General features: G+C 41.5%; 2 protein-coding genes across 7 annotated transcripts in view; one reads left to right on the top strand and one right to left on the bottom strand.

The window, feature by feature from the left end:
• Positions 1-257: 257 nt before the first annotated feature.
• On the top strand, positions 258-6,413 carry LOC131467109 (deoxycytidylate deaminase-like). Its single transcript, XM_058640837.1, has 6 exons — positions 258-1,017; positions 2,222-2,321; positions 2,438-2,573; positions 2,975-3,091; positions 4,924-5,020; positions 5,612-6,413. Exons 1-6 carry the CDS (start codon positions 992-994, stop codon positions 5,769-5,771), a joined length of 636 nt encoding a protein of 211 aa, XP_058496820.1. The 5' UTR covers positions 258-991; the 3' UTR covers positions 5,772-6,413.
• A 1,118-nt stretch (positions 6,414-7,531) lies between these two features.
• The window catches only part of LOC131467035 (teneurin-3), a 566,025-nt gene continuing 552,981 nt past the window's right edge, over positions 7,532-20,575 (bottom strand). For all 6 annotated transcript variants that reach the window (XM_058640717.1, XM_058640715.1, XM_058640716.1 and 3 more), the window contains 15 exons: positions 17,931-18,035; positions 17,514-17,644; positions 16,904-17,073; positions 16,304-16,430; positions 15,026-15,223; positions 14,789-14,848; positions 14,135-14,479; positions 13,760-14,004; positions 13,495-13,676; positions 12,868-13,070; positions 12,592-12,702; positions 11,804-11,946; positions 11,590-11,714; positions 10,872-11,002; positions 7,532-10,502 (listed from right to left, as the gene is read on the bottom strand). In XM_058640717.1, the coding sequence (XP_058496700.1) occupies positions 9,747-10,502; positions 10,872-11,002; positions 11,590-11,714; positions 11,804-11,946; positions 12,592-12,702; positions 12,868-13,070; positions 13,495-13,676; positions 13,760-14,004; positions 14,135-14,479; positions 14,789-14,848; positions 15,026-15,223; positions 16,304-16,430; positions 16,904-17,073; positions 17,514-17,644; positions 17,931-18,035 (3,032 nt within the window). In that variant the 3' untranslated portion in view covers positions 7,532-9,746. The remainder of the gene's footprint in view (positions 10,503-10,871; positions 11,003-11,589; positions 11,715-11,803; positions 11,947-12,591; positions 12,703-12,867; positions 13,071-13,494; positions 13,677-13,759; positions 14,005-14,134; positions 14,480-14,788; positions 14,849-15,025; positions 15,224-16,303; positions 16,431-16,903; positions 17,074-17,513; positions 17,645-17,930; positions 18,036-20,575) is intronic.

Genomic DNA, 20,575 nt, shown 5'->3' on the forward strand with positions numbered 1-20,575 from the left:
TAATTATTATTATTTTTAATAATCAAATTAATGCGTGTCTGAACGTGTCTGAATTCAATTACTTTTTCATTATGTTATATTTCCAGAAAGAATATGGTTATTTTTTGTGAAGCTGAGCTGGATTTTCCTGGATGTCATTAAACGCATCATAGCTCCGTGGACCTGCTCTAGTAGCATTGCTGGCCTTTCATTGAAGCTGCCATTTCCTATTTGGTTATAACTTTGACTGACGTGTGTCATCAGCCAGATGCATAGTGACGGAACGCCCCAGACCCAGCGGTGTGTCTGGCGCTAGCCCCCGCTGTTGTCATCAACGACGTTTGAACCTTTGGCGGGTTTTGTAGTAAGCTATGGCCACTGCATTAACACCACCGATCCATCATGTTTCTGATCTTCTTCATGTGCACTTTTCACGGCGATCGTTTGGAGAAATGAAGGAAATTATTTCAAGAGGAAGACCTACGCCAAAGAGGTACATCATTTACGGTAGTTCGAGTGTTAATGATAAATTGATAACATTTTTTAGAAGTGGTGAGGACAAAAACCTTTAAATGCCAGGTCTTTTTTCATGATGCCACCATGTTTTTAGATAAAAAGTAAATATAAGTTTTTTCAATATAGTACACAATGTCAAAAGACATTGTTTTGAATTATTACAGCCTGTGATAAGCAGCAACACTTGACAGTACCATATAGTTAAAATAGCATGTTTTTTCTCTATATGCTGCCATCTGGTGGAGAGTAGTAAACATGATCACTTCCAATGCAATGCGCACAGAGGTTTGGGAAAACTGCTCTGTTTACATGGTTCTCTGGGTGTTCACTGTGATTTTGTCAATAAAGTTTCTTTCATTTATTTAAATGAGCATGGAAATAAGACGGGAGATTTCTCCTCCGGCTTCCACATTTGCACTTTTGTTTGTCAACGAACGTTTGTGTTGAGGAAAAATACACGCGTGTGTGTGTTTGTGTGGAGAAAAACACGCGAAATATGGACGAAGTGAAGCTGCAGAACGGGTAAGACACACACACACACACACACACACAGTTCAATTTGACGTGAACAATTTAAATAATGTCGGAAAAATACAATGTTTTACTTAATAGGTATTTCTGCCATTCAGAGTGTTACTGGTAAAAGTACTTAAAACAGACAAAAAAAACTGGATTCAATCGCGATATACTGTATTGCTCTTGTTATTAGTAGGTTCGAGGTTCAATATGTTTTGATTTGAAGACACCTTTTCAAACTATTTTAAAAGTTTTTTTTTTTTTTTTTTTTTACTATTTAATTAGTTCAACGCCACAATGAAGTCAATGTTAATAAGTCAAATGATATTTATCATGATCATTTTTAGACCTTTTTGATAGCTGATGCTATATTGTATTAACATACAGCGGTGCCGATGATCTTTTATCCAATTTCCTTCTCTTTTTTCGTCTGCCAGTTGATCAAATGTAACAGTTTAGTCGTAAACAACAAACAAAGTGATAAAATAGTATAAACATTTTTAGAACAACACTACAATCAAAGCACGGTTTTACACGTATTAAAAAAAATTTTAGATGGGTAAATTTTGTCCTTCCATACCTACTCAACACTATTATTGTGTGTGGAGAAGAATAACTTTGATATCGTGATTAGTTTATTATTATTTTCATAATTCGTTAATCAGTTTGTTGGGTTTTTTTTTTTTTCAGCTTCTTCAATGTGAATGTTTACTGGTTTGATCATTAAAGTTTTATTATTTTAGTTTGTGGACGTGTGAGAACATCAATACTTTCTGAAACAACAAAATGAGTAATCGAGAAAATGATTGAAATAATTCCCAGTTGACGCCCTGAAAAACTGGTTTTTTTACTGTTTTCATTGTGTCAGACATTAAAAAAATGATGCCTCATCACTGCCTCAACAAAACACCTAAAAGAATGCAAGATGACACATGCCACACTAAAAATAGTCTACAGTGTGTTTATTGTTGTCCACAAACCAGTTTCTTTGTTAAATGGAGAAAACAATCCAGAAAATATCCTCACTTAAGAAGCAGAAAAATCAGAGAAACCTGTTTTAATTTAGTTACAGGCTTCTCCAGCGATAACCTCAAACATAGTACACATAGAATCTCTGTGTAAACGGACAGAATTGTTCTGCTTGGGGATGATCTGTGTAGTGTAATTGAACTCCTGTGTCTTTTTTCTGTTTTGTTCGATACTTAACCAGTGGCACAACCAAGAAGAGAGACGACTACCTGGAAGGCCCCGAATATTTCATGGCTGTAGCTTTTCTGTCAGCCCAAAGGAGCAAAGACCCAAGCTCGCAGGTGTGTGTAACTTTACAATGTGAAGGAATACTGCGGGTTTTTGCTGTGATCGGAGTGGATTTGTGTCTACAGTTTTTGACGTGTGTGTGTGTGTGTGTGTGTGTGTGTGCGTGCAGGTCGGAGCTTGTATTGTGAACCAGGAGAATAAGATTGTCGGCATTGGTTACAATAGAATGCCAAACGGTTGTGACGATGACCTGCTGCCCTGGTCACGCTCCGCAGAAGACCAACTGGACACCAAATATCCATACGGTGAGAAGTTTTTAGAGGTGACCAGTTTGTTGTTGTTGTTGTTGTGCTCCCCCTTGTCTGCAGTGCTCAACTCTGTCCTGTAGATGGTGCTACAGGACAAGTTATGAGCAGTTACTTTGTCCATAGAAAAGCTGCCCTCTTCTGTTCTTTTTCTCATTTCTCACTCTGGTTTTATGTTTCAAAACTAAAAATACTAAAATACCAAAAACAGGAGGTGAATGAAAGATTCTGAAATGAAATAGAAAGAGTTTAAATTAATAATAAAGGTCATGGTTTTAAATGGTCAGTCTTAAGTCCAGGTAAAAAGTCTTATTTCTGGGTTATTTGCCAAATACACAACTCTAACATTTGCTCTATTCAGACACTGCTTAACTTTGTTGTTTGCTCGCCGCGTCCGACAGTCTGCCACGCCGAGCTGAACGCCATCATGAACAAGAACAGCGCCGACGTGAAAGGCTGCACCATGTACGTGGCCCTGTTCCCCTGCAACGAGTGTGCCAAGCTCATCATCCAGGCCGGTGAGCGTTTACACCAGAACTAACGACAACAGAACACTCTGCGTTATACTGGTTTTATATGTGGCCATTTTCTCTTTTAGCACAGGTGGTGTGTGTGTGTGTTAGGGCTGCCACAAACGATTATTACAATCATCGTCTTTCAGATGCTCGTGCATCGCTGTCGTACTGCCACGGAAGGCAAGTTCTGCCTTGCAGATTTTGCGTTCTTCCCTTTTATGTTGGTAAAATGCTCCCAAACTTTTGAGCTCCGTTGCCGGGAAGCCATGATACTGTTGTGACATCACGGCAAGTGCGTCAAGGACAGAAAGGCGGACAAGACGGTGGAAGGTGCAGCGGCAGTTTTGAGAGAAAAACAAAGCTTCAAAAAGTAAGCGATTACGTTGATTATTAAATTATAATTATAAAAATTAAATGTAATCGTGACTAGTCGACTAATCTTGGCAGCCCCAGTGTATATGTGTGTGTACGTACACGTGTGTGTATATATATATATATATATATATATATGTGTGTATATATATATATGTATATATATGTATATATATATAGAGAGAGAGAGATATATACATATATGTGTATACATATATACATATATGTATATATTTGTATATGTGTGTATATATGTACATATATGTATATGTGTATATATATATGTGTATGTGTATGTGTGTGTGTGTGTATATATATATACACATATATATATACACATATATACAGTTGAAACCAGAAGTTTACATACACTATATAAAAAGACACATGTGCTTTTTTTCCTCACTTTTCCTGTTTTAGGTCCGTTGCCAAAATTATTTCTATTTGCTAAATGCCAGAATTTAACTTTCTTCAAAGTCAGAAGTTTACATACACTACGATTATTATGCCTAACAATTTGGGAAAGCCCAAATGAAGATGTCATGTCTTTGGAAGCTTCTGATATGTCTATTGACAACATTTGAGTTAATTAGAGACACACCTGTGGATGTATTTTAAGGCACACCTGAAACACACTGCTTCTTTGTGTAACATCAAAAGAAATCAGCCAAGATATATCCGTCTCCACCTCTTTTGTGTAGAAGACGCTTCAGTACTGCGATTAAGGGAATAACGTCTCTTTAGTTCACTGCTCAAAGGGGACGAGTAGAGACTGAATGTTCTCTGGTGTGAAGTGAATGTCGCAGGGAGTTCAGAATCTGCGCTGAGCCGAGTTTCTCTTCTGCGCAAAGAGACTTTCCAGCGTTTAATGCCAACAAGACGCGAGTTCCACCGTGTCCTCACATCTTGTTGGACCCGTTTTCAGTGATGTTCCAAACTGATCTTGGACCGACTCCAAACGGGGGCGTGAATAGACGGTGCTGGCCACAGTTTTTGCATGCGTCGTCACAACACTGTTTCCGTGTTTTTTTATATCGGCAAACTTTCTTAACCTTCCTGTCGTCACAGACAGCATTGGTCACGTGTACTTCTCGTCACTGTAACTCCCTAAACCGTTTTTGATATCTAGAAAATTCAAAAGCTATGGTCTGGCCAGGGTGTGACCCCGCCTTTCGCCCTATGTCAGCTGAGACTGACCCAGAACTTCCAGCGGGAACAAGCGTCCAATCACAGACGAGAAGATTCTCAGTACCGTGAATATCTGCCAGATATGGAAAGTGAAAGTTAACTGGGAAACAAAAGGAGCAGAAGAACTCATTCATTGACACTTTTTTTATGACAATTCTACATCCATAAAATCAAAATAAATACAGACGCCCTGATGATCACAAGAGGGTCAACATTCTGTGAATTATCACTTATTCGCCGACTTAATGATGAGTTGTGCTCTCTTCCTCGTGCAGGGATCCGAGAGGTGATTTATCTTTCGGACAAGTACCACGACACGCCAAAGATGACGGCGTCCAGACGGCTGCTCGACATGGCGGGAGTAAAGTGCAAGTGAGTCGCGACTCGATTTCCTGCTACAGAAGACATGACATGATACCAGACTGTAGTGAAGTGTTTTGTTTTTTTGTTCATGTAGAGCAAAACAACAGAAAATATTCACATTTATGAAGCAGAAGAAATCTGAAAACTTGATTTACTTATTAAAAAAAAAAATACTTGTTTGGTCTTAAGATGTCAGGAAATGTTGATCTGTGTTTGTCAAACCTGGAAATAATGACGTTCTAAAATGTCCTTGTTTTTGTCCAAAAAGAACATATTCGCATTATAGAAGTGGAAAAAATTAGAACTTGTTTTAATTATTCAAAAAAATACTTGTTTGATTTTTGATTCTTTAGAATGTCAGAAATGGTTTCCCAAACCTGAAAATGATGACGTTCTCAAATGTCTTCTTTTCTTCTTTCGTCCACATACCAAAGTTCACTTTTATTTCTTTTGTCAACATAGAGCAAAGAAACCAGAAAATATTCACAATTAAGAAGCTGCAAACTCAGAAAACGTGTTTTTAATTATGCAAATGAATAACTAGTCATGATAAAATGGAAAGAAATTATTCAAAAATTCTGTGTGTTTTTTTTTTCCCAGACAGTTTGAGCCCAAAAGGACGGAGATTGTCATCAATTTTAATTCCATCAACGACAACAATCCTCAAGAACGGTGCCGTACCAGCTCACCTGTGGGGGGCGCTGCTGCTGCTGCTTCTGCTGCTGCTGCTGCTTCTGCTGCTCAGTCAGACGGTGAGTAGTCAGAGAAGGGCACGAGCGGGACGAGACCTAAAAGAGAGACCTTTGTCCAAACAGGGAAAACTCAAGTACATGTGGACTTTTGGATCCTGTTGGATGTTTTCATTTAAACGCTGGGTTTAAACTGTTTTTTGGCCGGGGGCGGGGTTTGTAATGCTGCTATTTATCTTTTTAAACTATTCTTTAGGTCAAGGGTCACTTTAAGTCTTTATGTTCACTGTGTGTGTGTGTGTGTGTGTGTGTACGATGATTGATTTCATCGTTCATATTCTGGAAAGAAAATGGCTTTAACGGTTTAAAGAAAATCAAAAAATCCACAGTGGGTCCCAAAGTGTGGGTCGGGGGCCCACAGATGGGTTGCACTTTCTGAATTTATCCAAAATTTCAGTCTAGGTTAATGTGTACACATATATATTTAATTTTTATTTTTAAAAACTAACATGCAAAAAGATCTGATTGAAAGCTGCACCATGAAGCATTTCTAAATCAAACGATCTTAAAAAACGACAAGCGTGACAATTCCAGATTTGATATATATTTTGTTTAGCCTTGTACTTTTTTTGCATTCAGCACAAATAACGTCAACACTCTTTAAATCAATCCATTTGTCACCCCCTGGTGGCTAAATAAAGAGTATGCAACTGTTTTTAGTTGATCCAAAATGTTTATACATTTTATGTGTGTGTGTATATATATATATATATATATATATATATATATATATATATACATTTTATGTCTATGTATTTTTTTTTAACAAGCTTACAATTTTACTTTATTTTCATTAGTTTACCACAACTTTTTATTTCTTTACAGATTGTGACCGTAAATAATCCACAAATTTGCTCGTCACGTTTTATTTGCGGGGCTCGCAAATTCCAAATGTGCCCACAAAAGTTATTATGATAGAAGCTGAAGAGATGTGAGATTTATTAACAGATTACATCGATTAATGTAGCTGTATCACGGATGATGGTGATTATATGATTTTTTTTTTTTATTGTACATCACAATAAAAAACTGAATTTCTGTTACCTGTAACTGTAATTTTGGGGGGGATCTATTCTACATACAGTCATAGTCATTTATCTTGGAGTGCCTCAAGGGAGAGCCTTCACTTTTCCAATCAGAATCTCATGATTTGTAATGATACATGATTCTTAAAAAATAAATCTCTCTTTCTTACCAAAGTGCCAGGCAGATTGACTCTTTGTTTTTTTTGTAATTATTGCAATAATATGCTGAATTGCAAATAATGTTTTCAGGATAATCATGACATTGTGGTGGGGGAAATACATTCCCTTTAAGTGGTTGCAATATTCACTTTATTCTTTTGGTGAGCGTGTGTGTGGACAGAGGTTGGAGAAAAAGTGAGAAATCTTAAAAACAGACCCCCCCAAATTTTTTTCAAGGACACATGGACTTTTGGATCCTATTGGATGTTTTCATTTAAACACTGGGTTTACCCCCCCCCCCCAAAAAAAATTGTACTGACACTGAAATTTTTTTCTCTTGTAAAAACAGACCCCCAAATTTTTTGGGTAGAAACTAGCCCACAAAAAAACTTGTTAAAACAGAACCTAAAAAAATCTCGTAAAAACAGACACCCTCCCCAAAAAAAATCTCGTAAAATCAGACCCCGAAAAAAAACTCATAAAAACAGACCCTGAAAAAGATCTTGTAAAAACGGATCTTGAAAAAAAATCTCGGAAAAAAAAACCGACCCTGGAAAAAAAACCTGACACACAGAAAAATAAACAAGTAGTTTCAAAGATTTTTAATTTTACCGTAGAAACACTGTACATAAATTACTTTCTCTGAGACTAATATTGATGTACGGATAAGTGGAATTTTGTCAACCTTCAAAATAAAATAAAAACAACCCAAAAACAAAACCATAAAACACTGTCAAACACGTCTTCATTCTCCCCGAATAAATGACTTGTCGCGATAAACGCGTTCCCTCTCGTCGTGAACCTCCTTTTTCAAAAATGATTTAAAGTCGCCGCCCCCTCTTTAGTAAACACACGTACACACAAAAAAATCCTCCACGAGAGTAAACTGACCCACACAATCGATAACAGAAAAAACATCCACTGTTAGTTTTTGACGCTCTGTCCCTTTTTTTGTTTTTTTAAAGAGAAAGCGAGCGAGAAAAAACAACCAAAAAAACATTCGTAACTACTCGCGGTAATCCCTCCCCCCTCCCCTTCTCCCACTCCCAAAAAACCATGACAACATGTTTCTATTGCAAGCAATACTACTACCTTTTTTTTTTCACCAATGAAAGCACAAGGTTTTTGCGTTTTATGAGTCATTTGAGTCACATTTTTTTGTTTAGTTTTTACAGAAGCGAAGGATTCCGCTTCTGAGAGGCGGAGCTTCCTGCTGTTTTAAACTGTATTAACACAAGGGGATGATGTTGAGGATGATGAGGATGATGAAGAAGAAGAGGAGGAGTTTGAGTCTGTAACTGATTTAGATATCCGTATGAAAAGAAACAAAGTCGTTTTTTCTTTTTAGTCCATTCCATTCCGATGACGGTGGTGCAGTAACAGCAGTAATAGTGGTAACGGATAATAGTATGTAAACACTTTTTTTTTTTTTAAATCATTTTTATACCCCCCCCCATATCCGAAGCAAATGCAAGTTTATATCATATAAAAAGAAAAACAAACAAAAAAATCAGTCATATATATATATTTTTGTTTACCCTTCATAGAAATCGTAGTCTTTTTTTTTTTGTGTCTGTCTCTCAGAGAAAGTCCACAACAGTTCGACAACAGTGGAAACAAAGGATTTTCTTCCTTTTTTTCTTCCCACTCGCAAAAGTCTGCGATCCAGAGTCGACCGCGTCCGGGTACTCGCACAAACCCGGCGTCAGTAAAATCACAATCCGCCAGGATTTCCACAAATGCACGGCGGGCTCGTCTCGGCGCGCGCCGCGTACGGTCCATGTCGCACTGTTCCACGCGAGAGGACGCCATGTTTGGAGGGAGGAGGACGGTGGGATCCAAGGTTGGCCCCGCCCTACAGACAGAGAGGGGAGGGGCATGCAGATTGGCTGTTTTGTAAAGTAAAGGCAGGTGGAGGGGGGCTAAAAAAAACAAAAAACGAAAAAGGCAAGAAATGCTGCGCTCCATAAAACGTTGGAAGTCGAAAGTCTGAACTGAGAGTGACGCCATCTCCGATTTGACTGCATTCCTGAGTAATTGGGAAAGCAAAGCCGGCCGGTACTTTGCGTGTATGCGAAACAAATAACGGAACGCAACCACTCACCTCAGAAATTCCGACCAACAAACCACCCAGAAGGAGGAGTCAACTCCTCTATAACAACGCATGTTCCCGTTTCATTTTCATCCGAGGTCGGAACTCGAGCAACGCCACCTCCGAGTTCTTTGAGAAGTCGGAGTAAAAATTCTGGTTGATTTATTAAAAAAAAAAAGGCGGTATTTAACACCTTAGAAATTCCGACTACAACCGGGACCAACAAACATCCAGGAGGTGCTCAGCGAATGACAACTACTAGCATTTCATTCGGCGTTTGTGAGGTCACTCCCACGTTTCCGAGTTCTGAAATTCTGAAGACAACTGGAACGCGACAAAAGAGAGGGGACGGAACAGAGAGGGGGCGTGGCAATCCAGAAGGAGGCGGTAATGCAACGTTAAAAATTAGAAAAGAAGAAGCAGAAAGAGGCTGTGAAAAATACAGGCGACGCCAACAACTATAAAAATAAAAAATAAAAACAAGAAAGCAAGGCATTGGTCTTTTTCCAGGCTCATGAAAAAGTTTTTTGTAAACCGTTCACAATTTGAATTTCCTTGTATTTTGTGTTTTATTACATCTACTTTTCCGCGCCCGCCATCTTCAGTGGCCAATTTTAAGTCTCAAGGCAGCCGTTTTCTGCGGAGTCCGAACTCTCTGTGAAGTCTTTGACAGTCCCGCGTGGTGATTTTGACGTTTAGCCGTTGCTGTGTTACCTCCTCCCTATCTCGCTCTGGCGTAAGAACTGCATGTTGTTGGCGCTGTCCGCCAACTCCGGGTACTGCTCTATAGACAACACGTAGTAGCCATCGTAGCCCAGAACCTTGCCGCTGCTCAGCAGCTGCCTCTTCTCCCCCTCAGTCCACAGCCGCACGCCTTCCTCGCCGTCCCTCACCCGCTGCTGCTCGCGGGCCCAGGCGCTCGACAGCGCCCTCTGCCTCGCCGCCTCCAGGATCCGTGCCTTCTCCTCGTCCAGCGTCGTCCCGTAGCGCACATGGAGTGCCAGCGCGCCGTACTGCAGCTCCACGTCGGCGAAGCGCCGTGTCCTGCCGTTCATCACCGTCGTGGACTGGGACACCGTGACGTTCACGCCGTTCTCCAGTGACTTCCGGCCGGACGTGAGCCGCAGCGCGCCGAGGTCATTCTCCGGCAGGCTGGTCTTGATGAAGTAGTGCGTGTCCCGTCCCTCCACGGTGTAGTGCAGGTCCTCCAGGTAGAAGGCGTTGTTCAGGACGGCGGCCACCTTGATGCAGTCCTCGTTGGCGATGTTAAGAGCGTTGGTCACCACGCGGCCCTGGATCACGGCGAGCATCACTCCCTTCCCGATCAGGGACTTGACGGTGGCAAACCACAGCCAGGGTTTGGTGTGGTCCGAGTGCCGCCGGCTCAGCTGGATTTCGGGCATGCGCTCAAAGGACAGGAAGGCCCGAGACTGACGGGTCACCTCTTGCTGGACGCCGGAGATGGACTGTTGGCGAGAGAGACATCATTAAAGGTAACGTTGTGCACGAAATTTACCGTAATACGAAATGAAGTGAGCTATGTTTATGCTGTGTTTGACGCAGCCCATCGTCTACTGCGCCTCGTGATCATGTTGTACATTGTGTGACGCGATGGGATGAAGAAACCGTCTTGTGTGAACCATACGGAGCTTCACCGACGGTTTCTTCTCTGCAGCCGTTTGTGTCACAACGTGAGCATCACTCGCATCGTTTACTGTACATGAGTCAGTTTGATTCCAGTCAGGCTTTCAGCCCAATTATTTGTGCCCATGTAAAACAAAGCAGTGACTTTATTAAGGTTTAAAGAGATCATGAAAGCAAACAAGGATACGTACGGGTAGGTCGTCCCACAGCTGACTCTTCTTCATCTCCAGTGACGGCTGCGTCAGGTCAAACTTAGGAATGGGGAATCCTGGGATTGCGTTGTGGAGATGGAAGCCGAACGTCACCAGCCAGATGTTGACATCTACAGGAGCGGGAGAGCAGTGGTAAGAAATAGTGCTTTTTGTTGGGAATACAATGGGCTTGTCTCTTTCAGATGCTTTTTCTGTAAAACCTCACATTATTATGTTGTTATTATTGTTGCAGTTCATTGTTTTCAGTAAGTGTCGGCCAAAAATCAACCTGACACCACTTCAGTACTGAGACGGTACCAGTCTCTTTCTTTAATCTTTAGTTAATCTTTAGTCTGGCAGATTGAAATCAGACCTTCTTCTTGCTGCTGTTCACTTGAAATTCATCACAATTTAGACACATTTAGACATTTCAAACACAGAATTCACTATAATAACACATTTGAACTTAGTGATGGAGGCTGCAGTGGATCTAGAACTCCTGTGTGCTGTGACGTTAAAATCGCTGATTTTTTCTATGGACTTTGGTGTGGGAGAGTGAGCAGCTAAACTTCAGTTTCCTGTCTAACAGTGAGACAAAGCATCAAACATACGCTGCATTCTATTTACATCAAAAATCAAGCAGGTTTTTCTCGGTTACGTTGATAACCACGACAATCTTTTTCACAAACCAATCTGGTTTTGTATGTTTTCTCGTTACCTGTGACATATTCTTTGACCTGGTGGATCTTGCTGATCGGGTTGTTGCCTCTGAACATGTAGAGATTGAAAGGCTGCGGGTCTTTACCGACGCGTGTCCAAGTGCTGATGTCGGGAGTCGTCCACCTTCAGAGCAAACACACACGGCGGTCAGATATGACACTGAGCTGTCGTGCTCGGACTGAGAACCTGTGAGTTAGCGCCGGAGCACTCACCTCCCAGCAGGGATGTCATAGTCTCTGTCTCCAAAATGCAGCAGTCGTGTCAGAGGATCATACAGGCCGCCATGGAAACCAATTACCAGCACAAAGTCGGGGTTGGAATCAAAGTAAACCTCTCCGTATGCCGTGTACTGCACCTGCACTCACACAAAAAACACACAGTCCTTCATTTTTAACAGACTGTGTATGTTTAGATAACATCCTTTTACATGTATATTGTATTATTATGAAGAAAGAGACATGTATTCAACGTGGGTCGTGGGACCAAGGGTTCAGTACCACACTAACTAGTTTTAATTTTGAATTGTCAGTTAGTCGTTTAGTTTTAATACACTTTGGTATACCGCTGTGCCATGTAGTGCTGGCAAAATCAAAATAGGGCTCATGTCCCAAACCCTTCACACATGTTTGTGCAGCAATCTGGGTGTCACCTACTTTAATATTTACCTCTGTGGATCTGTTTAGCCTAATCGTTGAGCCAAACGTAACAACAATTAATTTCCAGTCAGCCAGTTACTGATGTTACTCAACTCTTCATTTAACTGTAAAGCTAAGATTACATGTCATTTATATATAAGGGGAAAAGAAGAGGGCCCAGGACCCTTCCCTGTGGCACTCCACTGTTAATATGTCTAGCGTCTGATAGAGTACCATTAAATATCAACACTTTGACACCTTTCATGTCCACCTCCCTTCGTATATGATCTGTTGGAAACAGTAAACACGTGTCGCTCAAAAATCTGATGGCAGCTATAATTTCTCTCTAATTTATACAAACAAACCTGTTTAAGCAACAGTCCGTTGTTGCTGAAAACAGCCAGTGGTGTCCCAGTGTTGTCACATGCAATATAAAACTCTTCTCCACTGCTTATCTCCATGGCAAAGACATGGCCCTGTGAATTAGACATAAAAAAAAAGTGATTATGATGGTTGTATACTTTATTTCTAAAGCTCTATTAAAGTGAGATGTTTGCTGGAGAATTCTCAATAATCATAAGACGAGGATATACATGGACAAGGACCAGATTGTTTTAGATCCACCTCTCCAGTGTGGTTACCTGCAGATCGTAGTAAAAGGAGGTGATCTCGGAGCTGGAGTGGTTGTAGACATGGGTGATCCTGGTTGGGTAGTTCAGGTCAGCATAGAAGAACTGCAGGTGTTGGCCCAGACTGTTTCTGGACGCCACACGTCGACCCAGACCATCATAGCGGTACTGGATGGTCCAGCTGGAGGCTTTACTGTAGACACGGACTAGAAGACCTGAGTTACAAATGAGAGCAGAGAAGAATTTAAAAAAAACAACTTTTTATGATCACCATTTTTCACTTATAAAATACCAAAAGCCAACAGGGAAGTGTCAGTCATCAAAGCTTTTCTATCGACGCCAGGATTTCCCGGTGTAGTACCAATGACAGGCTTTTTGTCTCAGCCGTGGAACGTCTGCTCGTCATGCAAAAGTATTGCTGGAAGCCTTTCTCATCCATACAGAGCTCCAAGTTGTTTACTTCTCTTTAAAATACGGCAACTTGTGTCCCTTGTGTCAAGAAATGCACACATCCTGCACATGGACGCCACAAGTGTAATGTCAAAGGTAATTCCTGTCATGATTGGCTCGTCCTTGTTCAAAGGCGGGGCTCTACAATCTGCTAATTTAGTTTACTAAAAGCAATATTCTGTTTCCCACCTTTAGAGTTGTATTCAAATATCTCAGCTCCCCTCTGTCTCAGGAATCCGTCTTCGTCCAGCCGGTACTGGACGTCACCCAGACGAGTGATTCTGTCCCTCAGATCGTAGCGCAGAGGCGTCAACCGACCGCTATTCGCGGGGTTGAGCAAATGCAGGTTCCCGTTCAGATCGTAGTTATACCTGGGGGGGCCAGAAAATGATATCGTCAGCATAAAGCGTCATCCAACGCTGGTGTTTGTAAGACTTTGATGTTATAATCCTACCTCCACATCATCTTCTCATTGAGAGAGACCGTCTGCAGCTGTCCATCAACGTCGTATTCATAACCATATTTGGTCGTGTTGGCGAATGGTCCGATTTTGATCTCGCGCTTGGTGACGCGGCCCATGTTGTCGTACTGAATGGTGATCCAGTACATCAAAGACCTGAAGATCTCGTACTGGATCTCCTTGATGCGGCCGTGCTGGTCGAAGTGTTTGGTGTAGGTCATCACGGCTGTGGAGATGATCTGAAACACCAGGAAGTGCGTGTGATGTGAGCTCATAACCCTGATTATTCTCAAAAAATATCTACCGTATCCAAGTTTTAGGAGGAACTTTTCAACTCCTCCATTACTGAAGGACAAATTGTGGTCTCACCTGATTGATATCATAGTAGATGACTCCAAACTTCCCAAACTGCTCCACCTTCCCAGATATGTCGTCAAACTGGTAGAGGTCGATCGGCAGCGGCGTCTCGTTGATCACGGCCTGCATGCTCGTGACCCTGAAGCTGTTGTCGTAGGTGTAGTCGAAGCGTGCGTTAACCATGCCGTCCTCGCTGAAGCGGAAGATTTGCCGGTCGACCAGCGGGCCGATCTGGCGGTAGCGGATGGAGCAGATGAAGCCTTCGCTCTGCAGGTTGACCGTTTTGAGCACGCCGGCCGTCTCATCGTAGGTGAAACTGACCCGTGTGGAGTCGTAGAGGATTTCCGCCAGCTTGTTCTGATGTGACAAGTGAAACGGTTCGTGTTTTGTGATGGCAGCCCTTGGAGAATATGTAATCCTGCATATATCTGATCTCTACAATGCTCCGATTATACTATGTGGATCCTATTCTTTGGGAGTACTAGACACATTTTGTGAACATGGACAAAGTTTGGCACTGTGGTGTTAGAAAATGTCTGCAAAAAAATCTACACCCCCAAGGACATTCATGCTGCTACATTATTAGATGATCCTAAAACCTTGTAAAGTACTAATTATAATTGCATGTACTGTACTTAGATTGATAGACAATACATTAGTATTTACCTGTCTGCGATATTTGTACAGTATCTGGCGTCCAGTGCCCAGATGAGCAACTCTGAGGAGCTAAGGCGAAGAAGAAAAAAGAAACGGCAGATATGAGTGGTTTACTTCCAAGCTTGAAGAATTCACAAGAATGCAGAAGGTTCATCGCGGTTGTCCACTGTGTTCGTCAACCTGCCAGACCTAAGGTCTTCGAACGGCATCGGACACAAAAGATAGAAATACAACACAAGCACACACCTGTCCGTCTTCAGAGTAGTCCACCGTGACGGAGGCGTTGCTCTCAGGCGGAGTGTAGATGTTCCTGTAGTATCCGATGGACCTGATGGTCTGCATGGTGTGTCGAGCCACACTGGGCATGGTGACTGCGGACAGACGGTCTCCTGAGTCATAGTCAAAGATGTACTGGTGCTGACTGTGCAGCAGTAAGACCATAGACTGTTGGAGAGAGGTAAGAAAAAAATTAAAACATCTATAGATTTAGGTGCGACATGACATCTGCTGAGGTTGTGCTTAAAAGATCCTGAGCTGACTAAGAAGAAGTAATGCCAGAACAATTCAACCTTTGGTGATAGTAACTTTATTGTTTCCTTCCAGCTAAACCCACATGTGAAAGCTAATTGAGGACTATGAAAGATATTTTGTGAACATGGACAAAAGTTGGCAACGTGGTACACAAGTCTCTACCCACTGACGACAATATGAAATTTTCAAGAAATCCCCAATGTTGTAGAAGGGGCCCAGTATGCAGCCCTGAGGTGCTCCAGTGACATAATTACTACTATCCAGCAGATAGGGGGCCCAGTAGGGGGACTGTGCAACCATGTACAAAAGAAAGAGCAGTGACAGATTGAACAAGCTGTGGCCTCAATTTTCAACCCAACTGAGTGGATATGACGCACAGGTCACAGAATGTGTTTGCTGCAAACAGCTCCATGTTGTAGCCGTTCTTTCCATATTCAAAGAAGAAATCAATGGGTTCCATTTGAAGATTTGAACTTGTTTAGGATTAGCATTTTTTATGCTGCACCAGCATCAGTGGCCTGGAACTTATGGGTTTGCTACAGAAGGGAAATTTGACATCTGTGTGACTGTAGTTTTCTTCTAGTCGTCCAAAACAAAGAAAAATCAAGGACAATTGGCCAATTTTCTGTGACTCTCTGAAGTCCATTTTGTCTCCATTTGTGGAGAATAATCAAAATACAGTCTGCTAAAATATGTACAGCCTCGTTTGTTGTTGTTTTGAGTCTCGATATTTAATGTCGGTCTATATTTTATATTTTTCTTCACATTTTTATGTTCATTTAAGGCAGGTGCAATAATAGTAGTCGAGTATTTATTTTAAAAATAGGTATTAAGTTGACCTTCAACTAAAAAAAATCTTTGTTTTAAACTTCTTGTGGATTTTTTCAGGCAAAATTTCAATTTCTTGTAGAGTGGACACATACTGTCTTTTAAAGACACATTTACATTAAAGACAGAGAGAGAGGGCCTGAAGGGAAAATCTTAGAAAAGCACCTTGTCCAGGTACGTGTAGCTCCATATCTTTCCATCGGCAAACACTCGGGAAGTGATTCTTCCCTGACTGTCGTACTCCCACCTCTCTGTAGTCGGACCCCTCTGGAGACCTGTCACCTGCCCGGTACTGAACACAAACACACAGATGGAAATCAAAGTGTATTAGTGTACTTGAGCCTTGTAGCACAGTCCGGCACACGTCCATCACAAAACTCTGTGGCCCCATTAACGTACAAGGCCCTATTAAAACAATCAAAAGTGCAAGGCGCAAGAGCATTAGGGCTCCAAATTTGCTATTTGCATGACGTATAATCACAATGCAAAGTGAGGCGCAAGGTGTAAATGGGTTGTATTAAGTGTCTGAATTATTCCTACGTGCATTTTTGGGGCGTAATATCAATTAAGCCAATCAGAGTTTCACTTGTCATGTCCTTTAAGGTGGACCTTTCGCTAATGTGTGAGACACTTGTGCCAAGAATCCGTAGCATAGGAGTTTACTTCCTTTACCCTATTTTTAAAAAAAAATTTTGTTTAATTATAATTTTGAAGTGAGTGTAGGAGAGTTATGACATTTCTCCGTATGAAAAAGAAGGGGCTTACCTGGAATATGTCAGGTTCACTGAGAGCAACTTGCTGCTGGGAACCCACAGTGTGGGATGTCCCTGTGTGTCATAGATGATCTTCAGCAGGAACTTCCTGTGGTCGTCGTAAATTTTCTCCGTCCGCAGCGAACGATCGTAGTCCACCGACAGCAAGTTCCTGCCGTTCACCTGGAGAGGCAAACAAATAAACGGTAAATAAATAAGAGTCCGTACCGGGGGTTTATCCTTTGTGTTTTCTCCTGCACAAAAAACTCAAACATAAATTTAACCGACTCTTTAACCTATAGTTTGATGTGCCTGAACCAATGCTACTGTAACCATGGCTACAGAGGCGATTGTTAGGAATACTAGCCGAGAACAACGCTCCACATGTTTCCCGGAAATTCTGAATTCCGACAAGAAATGGAACGCTCCATTAGCTCCAAAATGACAGGTAAGACAAGGTATTGTAACATTTACTTTGTAAAAAAGAAAAACCCCAAAACGAAACAAGAAAGATGGAGAATCAAATTGAACTGTGACCTTAAGATCTAAAAACTTATTGTATCTGGGTTTTGAAGACTTGTGACACCCCCTAGTGGAAGCAGCAGCAGTAGCAGCTCTCTCACCCTGAGTTTTCTGCCGTAGACGATGACTTTTCCTCGAGTTTGTTCCTTCCTGAACCTCCACTCCACCAGGTTTTGGCCGTTCTCTCCTGGAAGTGTCATGTTGCGTCGCGCTACGGTTGGATTAGCCGCACCTACAGGTAAATACGAGTAACACACAGGTTTTCTACATTTGAATGTGATGTAGATTTTGTTGTTTGTGAAGTTATGTTCACATTTGGAGGAAAACAAATGGCACATATGCATGGACACCCATGTGATTGACAGCTGGGATCGTCCGATAGGAGCCCAGGTCCTTGCAGGTCACGCCTCAGGACGTCTCTTGGCTAAATCGCGAGTCTTGGGGCTTTAAAGTGGGAATTCAGATTCTTGGTTGCCGCTTGGTTACGTAAGTGAATTTTGATTATTCAAACAGCTTACCTGCGAGTATGTGTGGTTCCGTCTGGTAATGCGTGTCCATTCCGTTGGCGTAGATGACCCTCAGTGAATGGTCGTTACCCACCTGGTAACTGTTGCGGAGCTGGTCTGTATGAAAGACAGAAACAAAAAAAAAAAAAAACAATCATTTCACTTATTCCAGTGTCTGATTTACACGTGTTTAGGTCCAGTGTGTAACATTTAGGAGGGTTTATTGGCTGAAATGTAATATCCTACCTATAAATATGTTTGTAAGACTGGATGAGCAGTTGTAAAAGAGTGTTTAACATCCTTTTAACTTTTCGTTCCGCACGCGGCGCCGTCTTTCTTCGGACGACACGACAACCCCAAGAGCCACACTCCGTCTAATTTGTATCACGATTAACACGTACGAAACAAACGGAAGCACAGTGCCGTCCGTCTTCACCGTCCACTGTTTATTTTCCTGTGACGTGAACATTTTCTCCTCCGCATGTAAACTCGGCAAGTTGTCCGGTTGTAAACGTTGGTGTTGTTTACGGTGGTGTCGTGAAACGTGTACTCCAAAACTGTAGGGGGAGCTCCCTTGAGAAAAAAAATGACCCGGCTTAATAAGTAATTAATCAATAGTTGCAGCCCTTTGTGTTTGAGTCAAACTCACTTGGCTCCGTCTTCACTTCTACGTTGAATGTTTACGACGTTACGTTTATTTCCGCCCCATTTCTTTTCCTGTGAATCAAGTCACAGGTCGACCCGGGGTCTTGGCTGCCTGTCGCCTTTGAGCAGGAAAACAAAGCGCTAGATTCACGCTCCTCTTCATCTTTCGCGGCGAGACGGTCAAGATCTCAAACAACCGGGGGAAAACAATAAACGTGTCACTGATGTCCTTGTTAAATCCAAACTAATGAGCCCACTGAAGCAAAAGCCTGCGGCGGCCGGCCGTGATTTGTTCTAGAGGAAACTGCATGTGGCCGGAGTGTGAGTGAAAACAGGGTCGATGCTCCCTCGCAGCGGAGCGGTATTGATTAGAATTTAATAAGTTATTCAGAGATGATGAGCAGAACCTTCCTCTCCATCAATCTGTCTGCATTATTTATTGTTTATCCTCATCGCTATCATTTAAACGCGGGAAACCAACTGCCCAACGCCGGTCTTAGAAGCGCTCCGTTCGCTGCAGTTCTTGACATCGAAGCTTTTATTTCAAAGTGCCCTTTTTTTAAAGGTGCAGTGTGTAAAGTTTAGAGGTAAAGGTTCATGTCACGGCTGATTGTCCCTCAAATCAACCTACGTAGCCTTCATTTAGCATCAAAATGTTTACATTGTGGGTTAGTGTAAAAACATGCTAGTGCAAAATGGCCTCTGTAGAGCTGATCCTGCTCCTGAAATTAAAATAAAATTAATTTTCTGCCAAACTTCAAGTTCAATTACAAATTTTTTAATATTTTTTATGCATTATACACATTTTAATATAAATTTCACTCTTCTACAGTCTTTATTTTAGTCGTTGATATGAAATTTGTACAGAGGTTTGTACATAAGTATTTTTTTTTAAACTGACCAAATCCAGCAGGTGGCAGTGTTGTATTACAAATGGAATCCTACACTGAAAATACTGAATATTATAATAAATAATCTTGTTTTCCAATGAATAATTAAAAAAGGATTCATTTAAAGTGAAAAATAGCTATTGTTTAATGGTCATTTATGGGACATTTTTGCACCAGATTATATAGTCTCTCTGAGAGAAATCTCATCAGCATGTAGCACGTTTTGTTTTCTGTTAATGTTAAAATACGTTTGAAGGCTTTAACTTTTATTCCGCTTGAGCTTCGAATATTGTATATTCTGACTTTGTCTGTGTTGTAACTAAACTCACTCTTGTGAGGCTAGCGCCGCCTAATTCTTTGTTTTGAAAAATGCCAGCGAGTTGTTCTGAGATCTGTGGAGAGAGAAAGACGACGGCTTGACAGCTCCAGGGTTTGATTGAAAGTGGGAGGAGTCTGGGATCAATGTGCCGTGTGCTGATTGGACAAGAGGCTGACAAAACAACTACAAATTTGACCAGAAAGGGCAGTCGGTACATGTATCATTCATCAATACTTTGAACTTATCTGTGCAGATTTGCACCTGGAACAACAAATAACATAAAGTTACACTGGTTAACGCACAAAAAAAGTGGTCTTTTTGTATAAAAATCCCTTTCCAAATAGAATAGTCTAATCTGTTATTTAAATTCCCTTCCTCCACTAATCACAAAGTGTTGATTTTTTGGGGGGGAAACGGGAACGTGTTGGAAAAGCCGGGCTGATTAAATACGGTAAATGCCGTTGCTCCGTCAAGCGTTGGCTCTAATAATCTGTGTGTGTGTGTGTGTGTGTGTTCTGCGTCTCCTCCTTCACAACACACTGAGCACAGCTTTTTTTTTCATTTTATTTATTTATTTTTGTGCTGGAAGACTGATGCGAGTGGGTGGCAGCGACAGATCAGCTCCACCCAGCAGATCAACTCCTTAATATTTAATATTAAAACCCACAAAACACACAATCACTGTCAGAAACCAGTGTGGTTGCTGTTTACAGGAAAAAAGCAGCAGCTTAACAAGAATTCAGTCGAATAAAACCCAGTGAAATAAAGAAGAACGTATTATACGCTTCAACAATGAAATGCAA

Source organism: Solea solea, chromosome 10, assembly GCF_958295425.1.
Source record: "Solea solea chromosome 10, fSolSol10.1, whole genome shotgun sequence".
NCBI lineage: Eukaryota > Metazoa > Chordata > Actinopteri > Pleuronectiformes > Soleidae > Solea > Solea solea.